Source organism: Bubalus kerabau, chromosome 1 (assembly GCF_029407905.1).
Source record: "Bubalus kerabau isolate K-KA32 ecotype Philippines breed swamp buffalo chromosome 1, PCC_UOA_SB_1v2, whole genome shotgun sequence".
Classification (NCBI taxonomy): Eukaryota; Metazoa; Chordata; class Mammalia; order Artiodactyla; family Bovidae; genus Bubalus; species Bubalus kerabau.
Window position 1 is genome coordinate 238,466,283 of NC_073624.1, and position 27,372 is coordinate 238,493,654.

Genomic DNA, 27,372 nt, shown 5'->3' on the forward strand with positions numbered 1-27,372 from the left:
TTGGGACCACACAGAACTTGTTCGCAGCTTGCTCATGGAGTCTGCATTCTCCACACCCTCCCAGTGCTCTCCACTCGGCTCTGGTCCCTTAAGGCGTCTACAGGTGGGCCTGGCCAGCTAGGCACAGGGTAATGGGCAGCACTGTGGAAGGAAAGGCATGGTCCTCAGGACGCAGCAGGAACATCTTTCAGCATCCATTCCTGCTGTCCTCTGTCCACACACACATTCAGCAGAAGGGTATTGAGAACCTGCTCATTGCCGGGTGCATCCCTAAGTGGCAGGTCAGTGGCCATGAATAAGACAGACAAATAATTACCATTTTTATTCCAGAGAGGGTGACGATGGAAGCGGTAAACAACCAGAGATGTGAGTGCAGAGGGTAGGGGCTGTGGAAGAATAAACAGGGAAACAGAATAGCTCGAGAGTCGCAGGTGCTGGGAAGCATGTGCTGGTTTTGGAGAGGATGAGGTCTCTGAGAAATGCTGAGAACCCTGGAGTGAGCTGGTGTGAAGAAGCAGAGTGGATCAGGTTGGGGCTGAGGTGGGAGAGGCCAGGGCCTCAGTCCTGGGCCAAGGGGGCGCCTCGGGAAGACTTGGGATGCTGTAAGTGGTTGGAGGGGAGCGGATTCTGATTTATTGTTTTAAAGGCCCTTTTGCTGTTTGGAGAAGAAGCAGCCAGAAGGTGAGTGAAGTGCCAGGCTATTTGCAGTTGTCCAGTTTGGCAGGGTCATCTTAGAGGCACAGAAAGAGAGGGGCAGGAGGAGGAGGAATTTGGAAGGAGGTGAAGTGAAGGTAGAGGCAGTAAGGAAGCAATGAGAGCACAAACTCAGAACAAGAGCCCGAGAGGGTTTGTCCTCTGGACGTGTGAGCTGCGGCGAGCCGGCCCTGTCCACATCGGTGCCTCGTCTCTGCAGCCAGGGATCTGGATCAGCTGTTCTCTTGGACCCTTCCCGCCTGACAGTCCCTGAAACACAGTCTATTTTGTGGGGAGTAATAGCCTCTCTGTTCTCCTCAAAATGGACTAAGTGTTCCTCTTCATGGTAACAGGTTTTTAAACATGGTTCAGCGGGCCTGGTTGCTATGGCAACATAGCCGTCAGAAGTCACAAGGACAAGACACACAGGAGAAACCACTCAAGGCCTCAGGAAGATGAGGAGATGTGCAGGTGGGCGGGGGGTGGGCAGGTCCCTGAGGCCCTAGTTCCCAGTGTCTCTCATGAGCACTGTTCTGCACAAGGAGCATCAGTTAACTTCCCACGTACAGACCCCCAAGAGGCAGACTGTGGACGGGGCTACGAGGAAAGGAAATCCTGTCTCAGGCATCCCTGCCTGCATGGTCAGTTGCAGGTACCACTGCAGTCAACAGAACACTCACATCAAAGGCCTTCAGAGCTAAGAGAGACCCTAACAGTTTATATGGCCTAACCTCCTCTATGCATAAGTTAGGAAAGGAGAGTCAGAGAGGGTGCAACTCACCTGAAGTCACACAGCACATCAGTAGCAGAGGTGAAAGAACAAAAGCGTGGGTTTCCAGTACTGATCGTCTGCCTTAGGGGAATGTGAGTGGGAGGAGACATAGCAACAATCAGGGCTTGGGACTTGCCTGGTGGTCCAGTGGTTAGGACCCTTCACGCTTCCACTTTGAGGACACAGATTCAACCCCTAGTGGGAACTAAGATCCCATGAGCCACATGGGAGGCTGTGAGCTCTGCTTTCTACTTAGACAGCTGGAGAAATCCCCAAGATAAGACAGTGCTTTCTGAGATTAGAATGAGGCAGGAGCTTTTGGGAACTTTTTAATTTATGAAGCCAGAATAAATATTTAAATGACATATTGATTATTCTTATTAAACAGGAGGACTAATAACAGAAAAAAAAAAGAAAGAAAGGAGGAGGAAGGGAGGAAGGAGATTATATATGTCCGTAGAGGAAAGGCATTTAAACTGGAAGGTCCGTCCAGTGGAGGACTGTGTAACAGTCAAAAAGAATAAAGTATGAAGGTGTCTTTGCACATACAACATAGAAAATGGTGAAAGACATAACAATGAATAGAAAGAGAGAGAGTTCCCTGATAAGACACATTATGCCATACAAGCAAAATAAACAAACAAAGCCCACAAAATAACCCTGCATTGGGGGAAAAAAATCTGGGAAAATCATCCTATAGTTCAGTCATTTTTCTCTAGGTATTACAGAGGGAGCTAGGATTAGAGGGCAACAGAGACGTTTGCTGTATATGAAATGTTGAATTTTTTACAAGGAATATATATTCATGTATTATCATTGACTAAAACTTAATTAAAAAGATACAAGTAGTATATCATTGGAGAAGGAAATGGCAACCCACTCCAGTGTTCTTGCCTGGAGAATCCCAGGGACGGCGGAGCCTGGTGAGCTGCCGTCTATGGGGTCGCACAGAGTCAGACACAACAGAAGCGACTTAGCAGCAGCAGCGGTATATCATAGTTTCAGGAAAACTGGAAGGATACAGAAAAGTATAAGATGAGAAGCCTTTTGCCCACTGGTCTCTTGTATTCTAATAGATTTATAGAGTTTTGTCCTGTTGTGGGGTCTATATCTGTGCTGCTAAGTTGCTTTAGTCATGTCCGACTCTGTGCGACCCCACAGACGGCAGCCCACCAGGCTCCGCCGTCCCTGGGATTCTCCAGGCAAGAACATTGGAGTGGGTTGCCATTTCCTTCTCCAATGCATGAAAGTGAAAAGTGAAAGTGAAGTCGCTCAGTCGTGTCCAACCCTTAGCGACCCCATGGACTGCAGCCTACCAGGCTCCTCCGTCCATGGGATTTTCCAGGCAAGAGTACTGGAGTGGGGTGCCATTGCCTGTATATATGTACAAATACCTTCTCTTGCTCTGTGGCTTGTCTTTTTAAAACAGATGATTAATATATCATTGATTTGTAAATGGATGGAATATAAATTGAAAAGATTGATCTCCTGGACAAAGATATGTATTCTGTAAGTTCGGTGCTTATAAAAAAGTAAGGATGCAGTAGCAGAACAGAAATGCATACACCCGCAGGGTGGGTCCTTGTTTGCTCAGTGTTTTTAATGAAGGTCTAGTAAGCATGCCGGCTCAAACAGTAAATAATCTGCCTGCAATGCAGGAGACCTGAGTTCGATCCCTGGGTTAGGAAGATCCCCTGGAAGAGGGAATGGCACCCCACTCCAGTATTCTTGCCTGGAGAATTCCATGGACAGAGGAGCCTGGCAGGCTACAGTCCATGGGATCGCAAAGAGTCAGACGTGACTGAGCGATCTTCACAAGGCACAACAAGCATAGAGTAATTCAGTTGACCCTAGAACAGCACTGGGGCTAGAGGTGCCTACCCTCTCTGCAGCCAAAAAGTCATGTGTAACTTTGCAGTCAGCCCTTTTTATCTGCCGTTCCATATCCATGGTTCCAATCTGTAGATTCAACCAACCATGAGTTATAATACCGTGGTATTTACAATTGAAAAGTATCTGAGTAAGTGGACCCATGCTCTTCAAACCCATGTGTTCAAAGTCATTTGTGTATGGAGTATGCAGTATTCTCACTGCATAGACTAGTTGGATCACCCATTTTACTGTGGATAGATGTTTTCATTGCTTACTGTTTGATAATGCCATGAATAAAGATACCATGAATGTTCTTATATATTTCTTTTGGCAGAAATGCTCTCATTTTTTAATTATTAATTTTAAATGAATAATTATTAGTTTTATTAAATTGCTACTCTAGAATATACCTCTTTTTTTTCTTTTTATAAGGCCATTTTTTATTTTATTTAGTTTTCTGTTTTTTTGGCCATGCAACACAGTATGCCGGATCTCGGTTACCCAGCCAGGAATCAAACCTGTGCCCCCTGCATTGAAAGTGCAGAGTCTTAACCACTGGACTGCCAGAGAAGTCCCCTGTGTGGTCTCTGTTTTATTGGGTAAATACCTAGTAGCGGAATAGCTGGATCGATGTGAATGCATTATATTTAACTTCAGTGGATACTGCCAAAAAGCTATACAAGGTGGTTGTACCAGTGTATACTCTGTTCAGCAATGCGTGGGAGTTTTCATTTCTTCACATCCTCATGAACAGTTGGATTGTCTGTCTTTTCAGTTACAGCCATTGGTGGATGTGTTGTGATATCTTACTATGGTTTTGATTTCCCTGATGACTAAGGATGCTGAACTCTTTCCATATGGTATTCTCATTTGGACAGACTCTCTTGTGAAATGTTGTTCAGTATTTTTGCCTATTTTATTACTGAGTTATCTTTTCCTGTTGATTTGTAGCCATGATTTATACACTGTCTGTGAGTGTGTTCGTTACTCAACCGTGTCCAACTCTTTGCAACCCCGTGGACTGTAGCCTACCAGGCTCCTTTGTCCATGGGATTCTCCAAGCAAGAATACTGGAGTGGATTGCCATTTCCTTCTCCAATATACGTAGATATGTGTATTACAAATGTATTTCTGTGGCATGTCTTTCAATGAACAGAAGTTCTTAAGGTTTATTGTATTTCTCGTCTACATTTTCCTGTGTGGTTGATGCTCTTGTGACTTGTTTAAAGAGATGTCCCCTATTCTTAAATCATGAAGATAAGTTGTCTTCTGAGAGTTTTAGAGTTTAGCCTCTCCAGGCTCAATAGAACTTTAAATCTATTATTCACCTGGAATGGATGTTTGTGTTGAGTGGGAAGTAGAAAGCCAACTTCATTTCTTTCCTAAGTTGCCTCAGCACCACTAATTGAAAAGCCCTCTTTCTCCCTGGTCTGCAGACGTAGTTCTGTGTCTGTCATTTATCAAGTGTCCACAAAGGGCTGGTCATGGGAGACTTTTAATGAATACTTGAATCAAATCTGAAATGAACCATATGTGTTAGGTATCTGTTTATAAACCTATTGTGTTTTTAAAGGAAATTCTATTACTAGTGACTAGTATCGCCTCTACTATCTTTTACTCTGAGAAATCATAAGGGAAGTATTCCACAATGCGAAGTTTTGGTTCAAATGTTGTGTGGTTTTCAAGCCATCAGCCCATTGTTTGCTATGCCAGCGCACACCAGGAGAGGGCCCTATTCGTTCACGGGAGCAAGGGAGGTCGGCATCCCTGCAGAGGAGGCAGCCCTTCTGTCTGCCTTTTGCTGCCGGACCTCCTGTCCAGGACTTGAGAGTCACTTGAACACTTGAGAGTGTTCCCTGCCTTAGGCCCTGTTGTTTGTTTCTTTTCTCATCCTAATAACTAAGTGAGCCATAGTCATACTGGTCAGTCATGAGTGGTTCTTACCTTTATAGGAATTGAGGACAGTTCAGCCCCAAACTCATAGATCTGAAGGCCGCTCAGGGGTGCAAGAGTCATCAGGGGCCATCCAGGGCAGGTGTCTTGACCTCAGCACCGCTGACATCGGGGCCAGATAGTCCATAGTTGGGGGTACCTCCTGTGTGTGGCAAGTTGCTGAGCCACATCCCTGGGCTGTGCCTGCTAGAACACAGGAGCACTTCCCCAGTTGTCACAACCAAAAATGTCTTCATCTACTGCTTAATATTCCCTTGGAGGACAAACCCTCCCTCTTGCTGAGAACTACTGATCTGATGCAATCCTAGTTCCACAGTTTGCAGATAGGAAACTAAGACCCTGAGGAGGAGCTAACCTTCTCAGAGCTGCAGCTACTCAGCTAGTGCAGGAGTTAAGACAAGAACCCAAGACCCTCACAGTTCAAGTACTCAAGGCCAGAGAGCTGTTCTGCTGAGCTTTGCAAATTGCTCTGTTGGCTTTTGTTTTTATTTTCGTTTTAGTTCCAGCTACATGTCTGACCCCTCTATTTCCTGCTTCCACTATGTAGTCCATTTTCTTTAATTTTGTTTTTCTCATGGCATAACTGAAATCAATTCATTGCTAGAAAACAGGTTCAGAAAGAATAAAACGGAAACCATAGTGCCACACCAAGATAACCATTGTTCACATTTCAGTGTGTTCACGTTCTAGCATATTAATTTTCCATATATATATATATACACACATTTTTTTTTTACTTTGTTTAGTTATAAAAGTAATAGTCACCAAGCTGAAAAGAGAGGTTACCTCTGTGGGGTGTGATGCAGGCAGGAACAGGTGATAGGGGTCCTCTATACTGTACATTTATTGCTTGAATTCAGTGCAATAAGATTTATTGTTTTTCTTCCTTTAAAGGAAATACACCCATGCTTAAAAAATATACATGGTCCCGATGCATGGGAAATCAGAAGCAACCCCCCCACCACCACCACCCAACTCAGACTCTCACTCCATATTCCCACCTCTACTTGATCCACTTATTTTGCCCCTCACCCTGAAAAAAGACACCCCCAGCTACACAGGACATGGATTCTGTCCCTACATCCAGGCACCATCAAGTGGCTCCCCTCGGCCTGAGTGTATGAGAGTTTCTTCCAGCCCAGACCCTGAACCCAGTGGCTTTCTTGATTGGAAATGAGCCAGGATTTGTGGGAAGAAAAGCAGAATCTTTTCAAGTAGTCCCCCGGCTGAAAGCTCCACACGGGACTGTAATGTGCTGCCAGGGAGGAGAGCCCTGTTCTAGAGGTTGTCTTCTCAACTAGCGTTGCCACAGAGTAGTCATTGACATGTTGTCACGATTCTTGCCGTATCTGCAGACCCCTGCTCCTGTTATTTATGTAATAATTGTATCTAAAATAACTTTTTACCTTAAACTTCTTTTAAAAGGAAACTTCATATCATTTTCCATTTTAAAAAAACCATTCTCTCTCGCTGTCATTAGAAAGCAACCAAAATAATAAATCCAATCAAAACAAAAGATGATGACATAATTCCAGTTGCTGCCTGCCTGGGCCCTGAGTGAGGCCTGCACATTTTCTCTGTTAAAAAAAGACATTAGCAAACGTTACAGAAGTGGGAAGACCTACTGCTTCCAGATGGAGACCTCGTCATTGACATTGTCAGAAAGATTAACAGGAAACTGAAAAGGAGAAAGACATTCTCACTGTGACTCTCTGTTATGAAATTCCACTGCCCTGGACCCCCTCGTTTCCCACCCTTTGGAAAATGCCAACCTTGGGAGCCGCTGACATGCATTTGTGGGAAAGCAAAAGCTGCTTTCTGGGTCAGTTTCTTGGCCATAGATCTTTCCTAGTTGACCAGACATGATTCTAAGCTAGAATAATAATAATTAATTTTCCCCTTGATGATTCATGGGCTAGGGGAAGGGGTGCAGGGTGAGACATAGTAATATAGAGTATTTTCATTATTCAAGTAAGGCATAGCCTGGTAGGGAAATACCACCCCCGCACATACGCATAATCAGATAAAGCTAAGTTGCTGATTTATTCAGCTAGGGCTACAGAGAGCTCCTGGAAATGATGGAACGGGAGCAGATGTAACAAACCTCAGGTGAGCTCTCCACTGCCTCTGGAGTCCCCAGTGAGGGGCTGGAAGCTGCAGCTCATACTTTGCGAACAAAGGAGGGCCGTGGTGGATGTGGGAAGCCTCATTTCACAACTGTTCTACAGGCCCTGTATCCTTGGGGCTTAACATCAGTCCGCAGGAAGTACTGACATTGACATCTATATGCATCCTTATAAGGCAGTGTTTAGACGGCTGGGCCCTCCGTCAGGCCCTGTCCTGCCACCCACAGCCCGCGGGAAAGCCAGAGCTGGGATTCCTGTGGGGTGTTCCACCTCAAGTTTTCCAGTTCATTTCTCCACACTCACTGGACAAAGACAAAACAAAAATGTATCCATGTTATTGTCTGTGTTGTCTCGAGACTCAGAATGTTATTTAAGAAAAGACTGTTTTGAGAATGGTTTGATGTTTCCCCTTAGGCAATCAGCTAAAACGGGTACATAGTTTTTCACCCAGAAGCAGAGCCTAAAGGTAGAATCTCATGCTGTTGTACATGAATCTGACACATGTAAGATCACACTTTTTAAAAAAAAAATATGTATCCTGAATCTTGATGATGTCCGTTAACCAAGAGATAACAAGTTCCCAGTTAGCCTCCTAGAGTGAGTGAGTTGGGAACATGAAGTTTTGTGGTATTTCATGGAAATCCCTCATAGTTCATCAGTTTTAAATTAAGTAAATAGAAAAGGAAAATATTAAGACTGAAAACAAAATGAAATACTTATCCCTTGAATTTTAATGTGGGTTTCTTTCAATAAAGTATTTTTGCATCCTGACTCCAGAAACCTCTTAATTTTTACTTTCTCTATTAACAGAGAGCACTTTTACAGTAGCTCTTGATTGTTACTAATGTAGAACTGTGATACGTTAGTGGCTGTCCCAAGCAATGGGAATAATAAGCATTGGTGTGGCACTTGCTAAGTGTACCAGTTGTCACTCATTAGCCCCTCCCAGGGAGGACCCTGTGCAGAAGCGGGAGCACACATCAGTTCCCAAACGAGAGACTCATTAGGGTACTTTTTGATAGAGCAAGGCTTTCCCTGGTGGCTCAGATGGTAAAGAATCTGCCTGCAATGCAGGAGACGAGTTCAATCCCTGGGTTGGGAAGATCCCCTGGAGAAGGGAATACCCACTCCAGTATTCTTGCCTAGAGAATTCCATGGACGGAGGAGCCTGGCAGGCTACAGTCCATGAGGTCAGAAAGAGACAGACACAACTGAGCGACTTTCACTTTTCACTTGGTAGAACAACTGCTTCATCTTTATACTTTAGAAAACTCATCATGATTGGATCCTGGATCGCCCAAAAAATGCTATAAAAAGACTCCTTAAGAACAGTCAGGAAATGTTAGTATGTTATATGATATCAAGAATTGTTGATGTAGGTGATCACAATACTGAGGTTACATAGGAGGATGTCCTTTTTAGGAATTGCGTGCTGAACTATTTAAGAATAATTGATGCAGTGGTTTCAGCTCACTTTCAGATGATTCAGTAAATCAGAGAGTCAAAGCAGATACGGTAAAATGTTCACTAGAACTCTACATCAAGAGTATAGGGATGTTCATAGTTCTTTCAAATGTTTTGTATTTAATACGTCTGACATTTTTCATAGCGCAAACTTGAGGACTGTGTGAAGGAAACTGCATCATAGAATCTGGAAAGCTAAGAAAAAGGGTCATTGAGCAGACAAGGTCATGAGGTATAAGAAGGAAGAAAAGTTATAAGGGGGTTTTTTGTTGTTGTTGTTGTTTTAGCTACTTCTGCTAGTTGGTGAGATTTATTCTTGGTAACATAAGCCCCAGAGCTACTTCTGACCTCATTTCCTAAATTTATTGAGGCATCTGCTAGTGCCAAACTCAGCCACGACTCTCATGCTGCCCATCTGTTTGATTTGTGAGCAGGAAATAGCAGTTCAGGACCATAGAAAGCCAAAGCTGCGGAAGCTGGCCAGTGTGAATTAGGAGGCCACTCAGGCTTGTGAGCGCCGCTGGGAGCACACCCAGAACAGTCGGCTGCCCTCCTCCCAGAATCCATGGGGGTGAGACCCTCCCTCTGCTTCTGGGTCTTTGAGAGAAAAGAAAACAGCAGTGCCTTTTCCCTATGCTCAACTTAAGAGACATGTTTCCGTGCAGCTTCTTTGATGGTCTCTCTGCCTTTCCATTCTTGCTCTGTGGGCAGTGTGCTAGTAGGTAAAGCATTAGGGAGACAAAAAAGACAGAGCTGATTTGCCCATGTAGCAGCAAAAAGATTTTCATACCATTGTAAACCAGATCATGCTACTCTCCAGCTTCAAACTGACAGGTAGCTTCTCATTACTGAAAAATCTTTATTTTCAATTTATCAAGTATAGTTGATTTATAATGTTTTGTTGATCTCTGCTGTCATTGGTACTAAAAATTCGAAGTCCTGACTTTGGCCTTCGAAGTCCAAATAATGGCCCAGATTATTCAGCCGTACCTTTTCCTTCAAAACCATCTTTCATTGCCACTCTCTCCCTGGCTACCAACCTGACCCTTGAAGGTCAGCTTGCTGCTGCTGCTAAGTCGCTTCAGTCGTGTCTGACTCTTCATGACCCCATGGATGGTGGCCTACCAGGCTCCTCCGTCCATGGGATTTTCCAGGCAAGAGTACTGGAGTGGGTTGCCATTGCCTTCTCCAGAAGGTCAGGCTAGAGATGAGAAGTCTGAGGTTCCCCAAAGACCTGCATCAGGACCAAGGCTGACTCTTACTATCCTTGGCTTCTACCCTAATGCTTGATGACATTTACCCTCTTGGCATTTATAATTCAGGGGCAGCTAGAGCACCCCCAAAACAAAGCATCTCTTCTACTTTCTGTCACAGTGTTTGGAATTCTCCTATTAAGGGCTTACTTTGTTGATTTGAAATGTTCTTTGATCTTTAGAAGCCGGCTAAAATACCAAGTCCACTGAGACTGTTTGGGAGATAGATAATGCTGTGAAAGTCAGTTCTTCGACGGTTATTCACTTGCCAGGTAATTCTGAGGAGTAGGAAGATCACTCAAGAAAGGGTATAGCGGAACAAAAAGACCTCCTCCAGGCATAAACAAAAACAAACCAAAGAAAAACACTGAAGTAGAAACTCATAGAAACTCTGTACTGTGCTTGGTGAGATGTTGAGAGTATACACTAAGTGATAAAAAGAGTTTACAGAAGAGTGCTATTTTATATTCCATTCTTATTTTAATATCTACGCTTAAATGTTTTATGCACGGTAAGAACTAGCTGGACAGACTCCAGAAGGTTATCAATGATGACCCCCTGCATGATGAGGTTATAAATTTTCCTTTTATAAAAAAAAGTGTATCTGCAATTTCTATTTTTTCAAAAATAGCCAAAAATAAAGGGGTAGAGTGACAATTTTAAAAACATAGCTCATGTTCTCTGCACAGTGACTGTATCTAACAGTACTGTATTGTATACTTGAAAGCTGCTGAGAGAGTGCATCTTAAATGTTCACAACAATAACAACAAAAGTGGTAATTGTGTGAGGTGAAGAAAGCATCAACTAACCTTATTGTGGCAATCATGTTGCAATATATATATATATATATATCAATTATTGTGTCATACACCTTAAACTTACACATTGTAGTATGTCAATTATATCTGTGTATCTGGGGGGAAAAGCTGTGAATGCTAAATTAATAGTTTTTCAAAGGAAAACCTTTTCCTAGAGGCTGAATTAAATATTGGGTGCATTTCCAGAAGAAAATGACAAATGTCCAATCAAATAGCACTTGGAAAGTGGTTAAAATGTCATTGCTGTTGATGGCTCTTGGAAATCAAGGATAACACATCTGTAACCTAAGTGCCAGTGCCCTCATTCTAACCTAAGGCAGGTATTCATGGGCCATCCTGCTGAGTCTGGTGTCAGAATCCTCTCCAGGAACACCCAGTGCCTCTCAGCCATGGTCGGTACTTGAGATGACCCGGGGCCATCACTAGCACACAGGTTGCCTTCAGGCAAATCATGAAAAGATATCTTTTCTCGAGATCTTATGCCTTCTTCTTTTGCAATATTAATATATTGATTTTTTTGGAGACCAAAATACATCTGTTGAAAATCATTATAAACAGCCCATATCTGATGTCTACCATATATTTGAAACCCCCTAGGATGGGATATCCTTGGGTAGTATACTATCTTCATAAACCATTCACAGCAACCCTGGGTGATACTTTTTTTTGTCATCTCTAACTGGAGATCCACCCCCTCCCCTAAAATAAATCCTTCTCACTCTCCCCCAGAAAGAGTGGTCTGAGCCCCCTGGAAATGGCCCAGTTGTCCTGACATGCTAGCACTGGAGTTTGTCCTACTTTGGTATCTAGGAGGCGACTGAACTGCCCCCCTCCTCTTGGTCAGTTGTACAGTCCATAGAAGAAGGCAGTATGGCAAAACATAGGATGCTAACTAGGTGTTATTAGCCAGTCAGCTGTTTCCATTTCCAGGCAACACGATGGAAGGCAAACTATGGGTCTTTGTTACAATTAAAACTCAGACTTCATTCCATTTTTTCCCAGTCCCTGACTTTGCTAATTTCGCACTTCAGTGATTTGCAATGAACGCAGTTCCCTGGGGCCTCTGCTGTTGCGTTGCAGACTGTACTGCAGCCCAAGCCTCTCCCTCCCAACACCTAGCAGTTTGGGTGTGCAATCCAGTGGTTCTGACGATGTGTCCTAGGTGGCACAGTCCACTGGGCTTCATGATGAGTTCGGAAAACTCAGAAGGTGAGGGCATTTTCCCCCCAACAGATTCTAACTGGTCCCTTAGAGTTTTGAAATCAGTATTTCCTAGTTGAGATGTGCTACAGTTACATGGGAATCCTCATGCCTTGATGCCTCTCAGGAAAGACCGTTTTCTACTTTTTCCATCCAGGGCTGTAAAACTCATCTAGTGGAGTGCAGTGAAAGAGCAGGGTGAGGTTGGTTTTAGTGAAGATGATTGTCCTATAGGTCCAGTGACCATATTAAATAAGAAATATTACCATATTTATTTATGCTCTGCCTATATCCAAAAGAATATGCAATACCTTTTAATTAAGAAATGGTTTCACTGAGTCTGGAGACCATTACACAGAATAAGACCAAAAAGCATTAAGAGGCAGAGATGACCAGGGCATGTTATATAAGGCTCTCTCAGCCCAATTTCAGGTTGATTTCCCTGGTACTCTCCTGGACAGGGTGTATCTTTGGACTTAGAAATCTGGGATTCAGGTGTCACCTCTATACTTGACAGCTGTGAGCCACTGGTTGTTTTTTGCTGCTGTTGTTCAGTTGCTAAGTCATATCCAAGTCTTTGTAACCCCATGGACTGCCGCACGCCAGTCTTCGCTTCACTGTCCTTCACTATCTCCCAGAGTTTGCTCAGATTCATGTCCATTGAATCACTGATGCTATCTAACCATCTCATCCTCTGTCCCCCTCTTCTCCTTTTGCCTTCAATCTTTACCAGCATCAGGGTTTTTTCCAATGAGTCACCTCTTTACGTAAGGTGGCCAGAGTATTAGAGCTTCAACGTTAGTCCTTCTAATGAATATTCAGGCTTGATTTCCTTTAAGATTGACTGGCTTGATCTCCTTGCAAGTCTCTTTCCCTCTCATAGAGTGTTCTCCAGCACCACAATTCAAAAGCATCAATTCTTTAGTACTCAGCTTTCTTTTGGTCCAACTCTTGCATCCATACATGACTCCTGGAAAAACTGTAGTTTTGACTATATAGACAAGAGTGATATCTCTGTCTGTTTATCATAGCTTTCCTTCCAAGGAGCAAACGTCTTTTAGTTTCATGGCTCTAGTCACCATCTGCAGTGATTTGGAGCACAAAAAAATAAAGTCTGTCACTGCTTCCACTTTTTCTCCTTCTATTTGCCATAAGTGATAAAACTGGGTGCCATGATCTTAGTTCTTTGAATGCCAAGTTTTAAGCCAACTTTGTCTATCTTGGGTGGCCGTGCATGGCATGGCTCATAGCTTTATTGAGTTACACAAGCCCCTTCACCATGACAAGGCTATAATCCATGAAGGGGATGAGCCACTGGGGAAATGATTAAATCCCCCAAGGTGCTGGGGCTATGTCCATATTTCTCCAGAGCCTTTGTATGAAATGAGGTTACTAGAGCCCCTTCCCTCCTCTTCCCACAGCCCAGCAAGGAGCTTTTACTTGCCTTCCCTGGTAGTTCCCTAATACAGAGGGGTCTGACTGCCTGCAGCTCACCAACCCACCCCTCCCTCACTCACCCACCAGCCAAATGATTCCTGCTCTGTATACACCAGCCATCTCATCTCTGACCTCATCTTCCCTCTGTCTGTGATTGCGTGTTTCCCCACCCATCCTGCCAGGCCCATCATTACCTCATTCCCCACAGGTCTCGTGTTCAGCACACACTTTATCAAACGCCTATTTCTGCAAGACACTTGGTGTTATTTCTCCCTCCTTTGAGTCTCCAGGGCCCTTGGTTGCCAATTTCTTTTGTACCTAGTGATTCTGTTTATTTCCCCAGTCACAAGTGTCCTTAACCCTCTTCCTCCATTAAATTACAAATTTTATTAAAATCTAGTTTTTCCAGTCTTAGCTGTCATCATGTCTCCTGCAGCATCCAGGCCCCACTCTGGTCAGAAAACAGTAAGCACGCCGTGAATGTTTGATGAACTGAAGGGAGGAAGGAAAGAGGTAACACTCAGTGCGTTCTGCCCCACCCCTGGCTGGAAAGGTGGCCTGCTGTCCCTGTTCGGGTTGTGTGCTGGTAGACGTGGACGTGCCCAAAATTTATCAGTCTCCCCTTCATCACAAGTGCCACTGTGCACTTTCTCTTTCTTTGGACTCATAGAGTCAGACAAATTGAAATATCTGGAAAAACCCAGTTCCCTGGAGAAGTGCCCACTCAGACCTTGCACTTGTGTATTCCTTTCCCCTGGAGTCCATCCCATCCTCATGTTGATGATTCCCAAGTTTGGGTCCACTTTGTGGACTCCGCGGGGCCCTAGGCCTTGTGTCTGCTTGCCTTTTAGACATCTTCTCTTGGATGCACAGAGACTTGCCTCCCGGGTCTGCTCTCAGCTTCCTCCCACCTGCAGTCTTGCTGTGTCTTCTGACCTGTGAGTGGCCCACTACACATGTCCTTTCTCTCTGCTGACACATCCAGTCTGCATTTGGCTCTCTGGCATCTGCTTCCCACTCTGTCTCCTTGACCACTACTCCAGGCCTTGCTATCTCTTGCTTGACCTATTCCAGCACCCTTTTTGCTCCCCGACCCCACAACCTCCCACCATTACTGTCTTTCTCTCTTGGAGCCAAAAAGTGTAAATGTACATGGGATCATGCCACTTCCCTGATTAAAACCATCAGGATAGCATCCAAACATCTAAGCAAAGTTTACAAGATCCTGCTCAGCCCTCTTTCCTTATCTCATGCAACCTTCCCCCAGCACTGAAAGCGTCAGTCTTATTCAACTGTCAGCCCCTGTCCCACTGCAGTCCCTCTTGCTTTGGGGCCTTTGGCAGGTGCTGTTCACGCTTACCTGTCCAACACTTAGCCTTGGTTCACGTCTCAGCATTTCCTTCTGCAGGAAGTCTTCCCCATCATCCTCCCCAGAAGTCTGGATCGGTGGCCCCTATTACATATTCCCACAGCGCCCACATACCCCAATACAGCACTTACTAGAACTGCCCATGTGACTCACTTCCCTCCTCATCTTGGTAAGGACCATGCATTAGGTCTGCCTCACTTCCTGTTGTAGCTTCACCTCACAGAGCGACTTGGTATAGCAGATGCCTACTATTTGCTGAATGATTGACTTAATTTCTGCTCACGCTGCATCCTAGTCAGAATGAAAGTGTTGCGAGTTTGGCACCTCCTTGTTTGGTCTCTAGATAATATTATACCCATGTTCTCTATAGTCCTGTGATGGCCTTTCAGAGCAAGTGAAATGCAGGTCCTACGTGTGGTTGGGCCCTCTAAGAAGACTCTTGAGAGCTGTTTGCATGGGATATGAGATGCTGCTTGGATTCTCCCTCAGAAGTACCCTGGGCTGCGGCTGGACTAGAGAGCCCAGCCTACAAACAGCTTGGTGGGGACCTGGATGAATAAGCATGCTAATCAGTTTTAAAGAGAAAACTGCTGGAGACTGAAGGGGTGTGGAAGACCCCTAGATGCTGAATCTTTGGATGGGACTTTGCAGGATGGACAAGAATAAGTAGAGTGTGGTTTGGGAGAGGGGCAGGCAAAAGGAATTTATAGGGATAGGTTGAGCACATGAGCAGCCCGGTTATTTACCTTGGAATCACACCAGCAGAACTTCAAAAATTAGTTGCCTGCAAAGAAATCATTTACACAAATTCAGGATAGAAGTAACCTCTGGATTTTAGGAAACAGAACTATCAGTTATCGCCTATTTTTTCAGCTAGAGGATGACATGAGACTCTCCATTCCTCTTCAAACTGCATATATATGTCAAAGTTTTTCTTTCTTTTTTTTTTTAGTTGAAAGAATGTTAGTTGGTAGGACCAAAATCCCAGTAAATAAAGCAAAGAATGATGTGATCTTATTAGATATGAAGTTGTGTCCAACATATCTTATCAGTTGTGTCCAACTCTGCAACCCTATGGACTGTAGTTCACCAGGCTCCTCTGTCCATGGGATTCTCCAGGCAGGAATAATGGAGTGGGTTGCCATTCCCTTCTCCAGGGGATCTTCCCAACCCAGGGATCGAACCTAGGTTCCTTGCACGGTTGGTGGATTCTTTACCATCAGATATGAGTGAGGCTAAAAAGCTTCTCAAGAGTGAGATTTTATAGTAATTTCCTTCTGTCTCTATTTTGAATAATTGAATGTGGTTTTCATAAAGTGTATGTATAATGCAGGGGGCAGTATTTCAGTCTTCCCAAGGCTTTGGCTGCATGAGTGGCTATGGAAAAGCAGTGAGTATGGAAGTGAGGTGGCCCTGGATCCCAGTACCAGCTCTGCTGCTTCCTTATCAGTGTGCGGACCTGGTTGGGACACCCCATCTCCCAAAAGTCTCAGCATCTTTGTGCATAGGATAGGGATTATTAGACCTGCATCACAGGATGTTTGGAGGGGTAAAGCAGAAAATGGGTACAAAGCACCTGGTGCCGAGCCTTGGAAAGGACCCTTACAGACCATTTAATCCAACCTCTTCATTTTGCTTCCTTTAAACTGTTCTTAATCACACATGACAAGTAGTATAAATGAGCTTATAATAAAAAACTTTATTGTCTCCACTGCACCTCCCCTCACCTGCATCCCCATCCCCAAGGCAACCTGCTTTAATCATTTCTGTTTCTAGTTCTTCTAGTTGTATCTCTATAATGCATGGTAATATGAGGTTAATCTGTATTTCTTCATGAGCAACTTTAAACAATGCTTATTGCCTCCCTAATTGTAAAGATGAAATTTTAGGTCATTTACATCTGCTCCCTCTCTTCCTCTCAATATTTGATTATGTCACATTTTAAAATTTATATTGTCCTATCTTGTAATCAGAAATAGTATACTTACACTTCTTTCAGTAACATTATTTAGTATCTCGACTCTGTCCATGAAAGACGAGGAAATCAACAGACCTCACTTCCACTTCTAGACTTCTCTCCTACTTCCTGTCGGCTGCCCTTTTACTTTTATGTTGTCACAGCTGTATTTTCTGTAACATTTGTATTTTGCTCTTCATCTGTGATTTTTTTCTTTAACCATAGCCTAACAAAAGGAGAAAAAGCCAAAAGCAAATACTTTTTACTTTATTAATCCGAGGCAAGTATTGTTCTGTGTTGGACCAAGTGCCATGCTAAGATTTTATTTCCTTCTGTCTGATTCTAGCATCTAGACCCCAAAAGCTCCTTGTTGTAAAATTCAAAAGTACTTTCAGAGTTTCTTCCAGTTTAATTTTTTGAAGTAATATATGCATAGTAATAATTTAATAAATACATACAAGTAGGAAAAAACAGGGAGGAAGAGAGAGAGGAATAGAACATAAACAGAAGTAAAATAGAAAATAAATCCTGCCCTGTGGAGTATTTCTTAGAAGTGTTCACACAGAGTAATCAGTAACATTGAAGAAAAAATTCTTCCTATAGTGATAAGGGAAAACATCTAGACCTGTTAAGAAAACCCAGAATAGGAGAGATTCTCTCCTAAGTCTAAATTCCCTTATGTGCCACAGACTTTCAACTTTTATTCCACATACTTATTAAGTATTTGCTATCTGCTGGCCACTGTGCTTATTCCTGGTAATAAAATATAGTCAAAAATAATCATTGTCCCTACCTTCATGAATGTTACATTCCAGTAGAAGGAGGTAGATATTAATCAGATAGTCACATATAGACATGTGCAATACAGACTGAGTTCAAATGCTAGAAAGGAAAAGAGCTTGGTTCTTTGAGGACATATAACAAAGGAACCCCATGGGCAGAGAAGTATTGGAGGGATCCAAGAAGTCTCCCTGGAAGGAACGATGCTTAAATTGAGATCTGAAAGAAGAGTGGGGATTTACTAAGCAAAGAGCAGGGAGATAGGTTAGTGGGCATTCCAGAGAGAAGGTAGAAATTCAGTGATGACTATGCAAATGGTGGATTCAAATAACAGAAAGCTGCTGTCACTGGTGCAGAGAGAGCTGGTGGGGAGAAGAGTTGAGAAGAAACCCACTCTGGGTGGCCTTCATAGGCCAGGGGCCAGATGGTTTCCTAGTAGAGTGGAAAGCCAAGTGTGATCCTTCAGAATAGAGATTGGACGAGAGTTGGTCAGTATTAGCATAGGTGCCTGCTGTGAAGCCTGTTCAGATCCCTGATACAGGCTCTGTGTTCTCTGAACTGGACATTTTTATCAACTGTGATGGCCTCAGCTCATGAATGCCAAACAAATACCTTCCACCTTGCAGAGTATGTAGCCACCTCATCATGCAAACACATAGCCACCTCATCATGCAAACACATGCAAACTAACCACAAAGTTCATCCTTGGGAACTTTCCAGACAATGCTTTCCCACCTCTGTGAGGAAACCACACCATTCTCTTTCCTCACCTTCATTAACAAATGACATTACAAGGTAGAGAACACACAAGAAGCATGCTAACAGGAAGCACTCCCAAACAACCTCTGGTCCTGCAAACTTGAGGGAGAGGCAGAGTGCAGAGAAGGGCTACTGGAACACTCCTGTCTCCCCTAAGGAAATTGAAATGGATGCTCATTATGTGAAATTAAAGCAACAGCATTGGTCTTGTTGTAGAGGTCCCAGAGCCTTCTTCCCCTTTCTCTATCCCCTAAGGTGGCTTCTAAGGTCAATTTTATTGACTTTAACAAAACAGAAAATTGACAGTTCATGCAAGGGGTAACTTTTCTAGTAAGAAGGCACTTCAAGGAGCACAGACATTTTTAGGAAGAAAATAAAGCAAGAAAGATAAAACTTAGCAGAGAAAAAGAGAGAAAAAAAACTTAGCAGGAGGGGTACGTATACCAGCCCTCTGCTTGAAATACATGAGTAATCTCTCATTGCACCTTAAATAAAATCCAGGCTTCATCCCATGCTATGAGACCTCACATGATCTGATCCTTCCCTACCATTAGGAACTCAGACTGTACTGATTACTTGTGTCTCTATGCTCTAGTCTACTTTCTGCCCCAGGGCCTTTTCACCTCATATCTACATGGCTGGCTCCCTCTTTTTTAATTCTTTACTCGATAACTCCCCCTCAAAAAGATTTTCCCTAGCCTCCTCTCTGAAGTAGTCCCTTCCCCACTCCCAGTCACTCTAGCCTAGTACCCTATTGTGTCTTACCACTACCTGAAACTTTTTTACTTGTTTTTATCTCTCTGAACTACAGTGGAATTTACATGAGTGCATAGATCTACTCTAACTTGTTCAGCATCGTATCTGCAAAGCCTACAATGTCTGGTACCCAATAAATATTTGTTGGATAAATGAATGTAATAGGTTTCTCATATTTGGAAGATAGTCATGTGGGTAAATAAATTCATCTATCCATCTAAGAAACATAATATAACAAATATGCATTCATTTAATAATTATTACAAGACTGTTATGTACTGGGCACTGGAGATAAAAAGTAGAAATAGAGGCACTCACATTCCTCCCTTTAAGGAGTTCATAGTATTGTGGTCAATGTGGAGAGAATTCAAGACATAAGGACTTACTGGTCATAGCAGGTGAAGAAGAGTGAGAAAATGAGCCCCAGGTCTTAGACATGGCAGATGAGGTTATTCTGCCATTCTAGGAGCAAAGGAACCTGAGATAAGAAAGGGAGGAGGTCAGCTTTAGAAATGTGAAGCTTTGGAAATATCTAACAAGGAGGTAGATATCCAAATCTGGAGCTTGAAAGAGGCATCTGGCAGGAAATAGAGTGGACGGATCAAAGGCAGTGCTTATAGACTTGGGAATAGGTGAGACAAACTGGGTAGAATAAAGTGAGAATAAAAGAGGGACCTTGGAGAAAACCAACATGTAAAGAATGGTTAGAAGTCAAACCTGCAAGAGAATCTACAAATGAGAAATTGAAATAGTGGACCCCAGCAGAACTCATTGTCACAGTGCCTAACATACCAGGAGGACTGAAAGTCGTCCACTGCACTTGGTGACAGAGCAGTAACCTCTGCCCAAGCCCTTGCCATGACATGGTACAGCAGGCCATGATAGTTTTGTTTGCTGTGGAGGGAAGTGAAGACTAGGACATGGAGAGAGAGGTAAAAGGCTCCTATAAGCTGCTTGGCCCTGAAAGGAGTAAACAAATGGAAAGGTGACTGAAGATACAGGCTAGAAAAACACATTCAGTAATACTCTAAAGAGCAGAACAAGGATATTGAAAGGAAACTACTGGGAAATTGCTTTGGTTTAAAACTCTAACCATTAGAGTTTTAAAATGGATTGGGCTACCTCCAGAAGGACTGAGATCTTGATTATCGGAGGTATCAAAGAAGACCCTGAATGTATGTTAAGAAAGAGTAAGGTGTTCAATCAGTAATCCAGGCTTCTACTGTAAGAAACTGGAGAAAGAAAAACAAACCCAAAACAAGCAGAAGGATGGGCGTAATAAAGATATAACAGAAATCAGTAACATTGAATGCAGAAGAACTACAGGGAAATAAACATGAAACTAAAAGCTGTCCCTATTTCATTTCTGATACTGGTAATTTGTGTCCTCTCTCTCTTTTTTTTTTTTTCCTGGTCTGGTCTGGCCAGAGGTTTAGCAATTTTATTATACTTTTTTTTCCCCTGCAGTGAATCAGCCTGAATAATCAATAGCCAGGTTTTCAGATTATATAATGAATCAAAGGATCTAAGCTTAGCCATAGCAAGGAAGACCAAGTTGCTTAATTTACTGGTTTGGGGAGGAACAGATTAATTAAGAAAGGAAGGAAATTTCCCCCTCTGGCTAAGAAACTGAGAATTACACCTAGATCAGGCAGATCCCTCTAAGTTCAATTGTCCTCCATCTGTTACCCTCACTTCAAAAACTGAAGGGAGTTTAGGAGTTTCTTTCTTGAGCAGCTAGTTGGACTGCTAGATTTCCAAGATGGCCATGTTCCACCCATGCCTAGTGAAGAAAGCCAAAGGTATTCACAATTCTGATTTTCTCAGGTGCTTAAAATCCAAGAGTATCAGAGTTGAATGAAGGCTGGATTTTACCTAATTCAAATCCCCACAGTTTAAAGAAGAGAAACCAAGGCCCATGGAGGGTGGCTTGTCTAGGTCCCCTCCATACCCTCTGATCTGAAATCCAGTAATCATGAACTGACCCTGGGACAGACAATAAGCCCATAGGGACAGACAGTAAGTAGACCATATCTTCCAGGCCCCTGGAGAAGGAAATGGCAACCCACTCCTGTATCCTTGCTGGAAAATCCCATGGACAGAGGAACCTGGCAGGCTTACACTCCATGGGGTCGCAAAGAGTCAGACACAACTGAGCAACTTCACTTCGCTTTCCAGGCCTGCTGCTGCTGCTGCTAAGTCGCTTCAGTCGTGTCCGACTCTGTGCGACCCCATAGATGGCAGCCCACCAGGCTCCCCCGTCCCTGGGATTCTCCAGGCAAGAACACTGGAGTGGGTTGCCATTTCCTTCTCCGATGTATGAAAGTGAAAAGTGAAAGTGAAGTCACTCAGTCATGTCCGACTCTTAGCGACCCCATGGACTGCAGCCTACGCCTGCCCCTAATTGTCATAGTATATGTTTGCTTTTAAGCTTACTTTTATGCATAAAGAATCCCCATGAGACCTGTCTGTCTGGGCCCTAGTCCCTCTTCTTTCACCCACTGGAGTCAAGATGGAGAAAACCCACCAGACCCAGGCCTTCACACTGAGGCATCCTGCCCAGTAGGATTGGCTACCTGCTTTGAGCCCATGAGCCTGAGCTCACCACCATCGAGTTGAACATAATCTAGGTCCATCATCCCTATCTGATCCCACTGCTTTGAATTCTTCACCAAATTCAAATTCTTCACCAAACTTTGAATTCTTCACCAAATTCCTTGTAAGACTGTAATGAAAATGTACTATACACTCAGTATGTCCAGGGTCTGTGCTATGAGGCTATACATTCTCTCAGTCCTACTCATTAAAATAGGTACTGTTCTCATCCTCATTTTTCAGATAAATAGGCTCAGAGAGGTTAAGCAATGTGCTTAAGATGCCACAGCTAGTTAAGTAGAGGAGTCAGGGTTTGAACTCAGGTCTAACTGACTCCAGTGTTCAAACCTTTAGTGATGAAAATTCTTCCTGGTTTAAAATAAAAGTTCTCTCTCTCTTTGCAGTCTCAGGAGGAAGTCTGTGATTTGCTTCATGCTGCACCCTTCCAAAACATCTTGCCTAGAGTCTACATCAAAGGTAAGAAACCTCTGAAAGCAGCTAAATACTTATATTATCATATGTAAAATAGATTGCCAATGAGAATTTGCTGTATGACTCAGGAAACTCAAACAGGGGCTCTGTACCAACCTAGAAGGGTGGGGTGGGGAGGGAGATGGGAGAGAGGTTCAAGAGGGAGGGGACATATGTATGCCTATGGCTAGTTCATGTTAGTGTCTGGCAGAAAACAACAAAATTCCCTAAAGCAATTATCCTTCAATTAAAGAATAAATTAATTTTAAAAACTAGCCATTTGAATTTGAATCTTATGCTCTCTTAATCTCAGTAAACTCAGATCTGCAGTCAGAAAAGAATGAGGTTAAAGCCTTGGGCAGCTGTTAATGCTGGAATTGTAAATGATGCTCCAGGCCTGTTCCTTGGTTCTTCTAGAACATCCCTAGTATGTCGCTGTCTAGGTTAGTCTACATCCTTCAAGTGATGAGTAACTCACCACCCCATGAGGTAGGTGATTCCACTGGACAGATAATAGAACATGTTTCCTTGTAGTGAGTCCTGATCACACTTGCCAGAACTAAGGAAAACAGTTCGACACACTCCTTCTAAGTGCTGGAATGCAAGTACATCACCAAGTCCTCTGAGAGCTCTTCTTTTCCCGTTTCCCCCAGTGTGCCCTGAATCTCATTTTCTGCCTACCATTCCTTTTGCAGAGGGCGAACGTCTGGAGGTCCGGATGAAACGCCTGGAAGCCAAGTATGCCCCACTTCACCTGGTCCCTCTGATAGAGCGGCTGGGGACCCCTCAGGTACTATCCTCCTATCATGGACTCATAGAACTGAAAGGAACTTTAGAGATAGAGAGAGATCATTTGGTCCAATCTCCTCCTTACAGATGGGGAAACTGAGGCCCAGAGAGAGAAACAGAAGGTCACAGCACACAGCCTGGTAGTGGCAGGGATGGAATGAGATTTGTTGACTCTCAGGCCTACACCCTCTATCATCTGTCCTGCCAAGAAAGAAGGAAGTCAGACAAGTATCTGTTACTCCCCGTTAACTATTAAGAATTCTACTATTATCTCTCAGAATTAAAACCATCCATCCTGCAAGCCAGCAGTTCACCTTTGGGTGCTGTGCTGTGCTTAGTCTTTCAGTTGTGTCTGACTCTTTGCAACCCCACGGACTGTAGCCCACCAGGCTCCTCTGTCCATGGGGATTCTCTAGGCAAGAATACTGGAATGGGTTGCCATGCCTTCCTCCAGGGATCTTCCCAACCCAGAGATCAAACCCAGGTCTCCCACATTGCAGGCGGATTCTTTGCCATCTGATCCACCAGGGAAGCCCTATCTTTGCTAAAGAAGGAAAAATAATAATAATAATAATAATACAGGAACACACGATGTTTACCACAGCATTGTTTGTTAAAGCAAAAACTGGAAGCAACCTAAATATCAATCAGTAGCATGTTGACTAAATAAAATGGGGTAAAATCATTTAAATGATGAATACCTGCCAAATCATAATGAAAAGGGAAAATCAGATCTAGATACATCAGTGTGGACAGATCATAAACACACAGTTAGGTGAATAAAGGAAGTTGCACAACAGGTCATGGAGTTTGATGCTATGTGGATTTTTTTAAACACATACCAAAAAACCATATAAAGTGAAACTTTTCCTAGGACATGAAAGTGTCCAGTTCATAATGGTGGCAACTTGTGAAGAGAGATGAAAGAGACAGAGATGGATAGGGAGATCAAACACAGCTTTATCTGTAATGTTCTTATATTTTCAAAGGTGAATGAGCTCAGGTGTTAATTCTGTAGTTAAAACTCATTTTTATAAGCCTGTATCTATATATGGAGATGAGTGAAAGAGGACCCCTGCCTTCAGAGAACTCACAGACCGTGTGGGTAGTTGGGAAAAAGACACCGGGAGAAAAGGAGGTAACAGGAAGCATGTATTGTCTCCTTTCAAGTTGACTCAAGTTGAATCAGGCATTTAGGGGTAGGGGGCAGGGGTATTCAGGAAGAAGAGAAAACAGGGCACTGTAGTGAGACATACCATGATGGCTTGTTTTGTTCAACAAAACTGACTATTTCAAAGGTTTAGGATTCAGATCCACTCTTGGACTTACATCCCTAAGGTCCTCTCTCCCGTCACAAAAGCTCATGAGTCAGAAAGCTTTGGTCCTCCTCAGAGAGCAAAAGGCAGTCTCTTCTCTCAAAAACCATGGCAAGTGTTAGAGCCCAGGGTGGAGCCCCATCTGCCCAGGTGTCAAGCTGATGAGCTTGACAGAGCCAGACCCCCTGTGGGCCACCCACCTCCTACAAAAACAGTGACGAAACATTTAGTGGCATTTGGGTTCTTTAGTCACTACCGAGAGAATTTAGATACCGTGAAATATGAACATTTTCTTTTTTGGCTTTCTGGAGCTGAACACAGAAGATCCTCTCAAGATTGCCTTTTAGGGAGAAATCCCCCAAGCCAGTGACATATAAATGTGTCTGCTCCAGGGTTGGTGTCATCCTACAAGAATCTGGCCTCTCGCACCCAGGCTTTGGCATGTGTTTCCACTTAGAAGTATGTGAATTCCTTCCCTGTTCTGGTGAACGCTATTTCCCTGGGACTGGTGGAAATCTCAATTTGTCAAATGCTGATATTTAACAAACAAAAGCCTAGACATTCTGCCAGAGAGGAAATGCCAGTTGTATAAGTCTCCCAGCCCTTAAGGAATAGTCCAAAAATTAGTCCTCCTGTAGACAAAAGAAAAAAATTTTAAATATTAACTTCCAAGCTTGCTAGGGTTCAGGGAACTCACAAAACCTCTAGGTCAGTGATAGGGAAATTCTGCTACATATTTAATGCTGGAAGGGTTCGACTGTGCTACATTGCTTGTATTTGTTTCTAGGAAAAACTGAGGTGACCTGGTGTGTTGCCTAGTGCTATCATGAAAAGAATGTTCTGTCGGGGAGTTAGGACTCTTCTTCCCAGCTTTATCCCTGAACTGTTGTATAATCTGGTGCTAGAATTTAATATCTTTGATCTTTGTTTTTCCATCTGTAAAATGGGTAAATAGCTGAGCTGCCTTCACAATCATTATGACAAACAAATAAGTAAAAAGCTTCCAAAAAACAGAAAGGAAAGAGTGGGCATGGGATATTAATCTTCTCCAAAGTATCCTAAATGTAATCAAAGTACTCCATACAGAAATCTATTTCCACATGATTTCACAAATGCTTTCTCTATACCCTTATTAACAGAAAAGAATGGCAGAGGGAGAGAAAAAAATTCCCCACTGAGTGGGACTGAAAAGAAATGGCTTAAATTTATGTTAAACACACACATACACACATAGTATACATTAAAAACACAGTCACAAATTGGGGGTATATGTGATGATAATCTATAATGCACTTTTTCAGAGCAGAAAGAAAAATCAAAAGAAACAAGGGCATGAAAGAAAACTCAAAACATAAAAAATATAAAGGAAGCAGCAAACGTAAGAAACAAGCATAAGAAAAAGCATTCTGCCTTACCAATAATCAATGAAATGTGAGAGAGCGGGGTACAGCTCTTCATCTCCCAAGTTTGTTAAGACCTTTTCTTCATGATAATGAAGTATCAGACTTGGCACAGATAGATGCACAGCAGTTCAGCTTTTCTTGGGACTAGGTATGTTTCTTTGTCACTAGGTAGCAAAAGCCTTTTAAGACTACTTGTATTCTTTGAATAGTTCTAGGATTTTAGCCTAAGAAAATAACCAGAAATAAGCTCAAAAATATATATATATATTGTATATGTGTATATATATACACATATATATATGTGTATTGTATATATACACAATATATATATATATTGTATTCTTTGAATAGTTCTAGGATTTTAGCCTAAGAAAATAACCAGAGATAAGCTCAAAATATATATATATATATATACACATATATACACATATATATATGGAAAACGGGGCTTCCCAGGTGGCACAGTGGTAAACAATCCCCCTGCCAATGCAGAAGATGCAAAAGACACAGGTTTGATCCCTGGGTCAGGAAGATCCCCTGGGGAAGGAAATGGCAACCCCTCCAGTATCCTTGCCTGGAGAATTCCATGGACAGAGGAGCTTGGCGAGCTGCAGTCCGTGAGGTCACAAAGAGTTGGACACAACTGAGCAACTGAGCACGCACGTACATAAGAATAATTACTTATGATCTGTCTATATTGTTGAAAACTTGTGAACAATTTAAAATAACCAACAAGAGTAGGACTGGAAAGAAGCTCAAGAGGGAGGAGACATATGTATACCTATGGCTGATTCATGTTGATGTGTGGCAGAAACCAATACAGTATTGCAAAGCAATTATCCTCCAATTAAAAATAAATAAATTTAAATTAAAAAAAATTTTAAAGAGTAGGACTAAATAAATGAGGTATATCAATGGCTATTTTATTTAGCCATTAAAAAACCATGTTACTGAAGATATTGAAGGAAATGGTTTTTTATAGTACTAATATCTTGAGAAAAAGACAATGTAGATAGTATGATACAAATTTTATTAAAATAGATACATATACATAATCATATACATACACACAAATAATACATAAGTATGTTAAGAAAGCTTGTCCCTGGGTGATGGGATTTATGGGAGATTTTTTTTTTTTTTTAATAACAGTTTTACAGGTTTTTTTCCCAGACTTTACTTTTATAGATCATACGAGGACCTGTAAAGGTAAACTCTTTTACAGGAAAGGGACAAAGCCCCTGACCATTTCAGCCAAGGCCCTTTGATTGGCTGTAGTTCAGGGTCACAAGAGTTCAAAGCCTGTCTGCAGATTTATTGGGTTGGCCAAAAAAATCATTCGATTTTAAGTAAAAATAAAACACATTTTTCATTTTCACCAAGAACTGTTTTGAACGACATGTTGCTGCTGCTGCTGCTAAGTCGCTTCATTCGTGTCCGACTCTGTGCGACCCCATAGATGACAGTCCACCAGGCTCCCCTGTCCCTGGGATTCTCCAGGCAAGAATACTGGAGTGGGTTGCCATTTCCTTCTCCAATGCATGAAAGTGAAAAGTCAAAGTGAAGTCGCTCAGTCGTGTCTGACTCT

The 27,372-nt window shown here is 42.8% G+C and overlaps 1 protein-coding gene across 1 annotated transcript in view; it reads left to right on the forward strand.

Moving 5' to 3' along the window:
* CYFIP2 (cytoplasmic FMR1 interacting protein 2) overlaps window positions 1–27,372 on the forward strand; it is a 113,443-nt gene that overhangs the window by 75,959 nt on the left and 10,112 nt on the right. Inside the window, exons 26-27 of the mRNA XM_055560626.1 lie at window positions 22,210–22,282; window positions 22,972–23,066. Coding sequence (XP_055416601.1) covers window positions 22,210–22,282; window positions 22,972–23,066 — 168 coding nt within the window. The remainder of the gene's footprint in view (window positions 1–22,209; window positions 22,283–22,971; window positions 23,067–27,372) is intronic.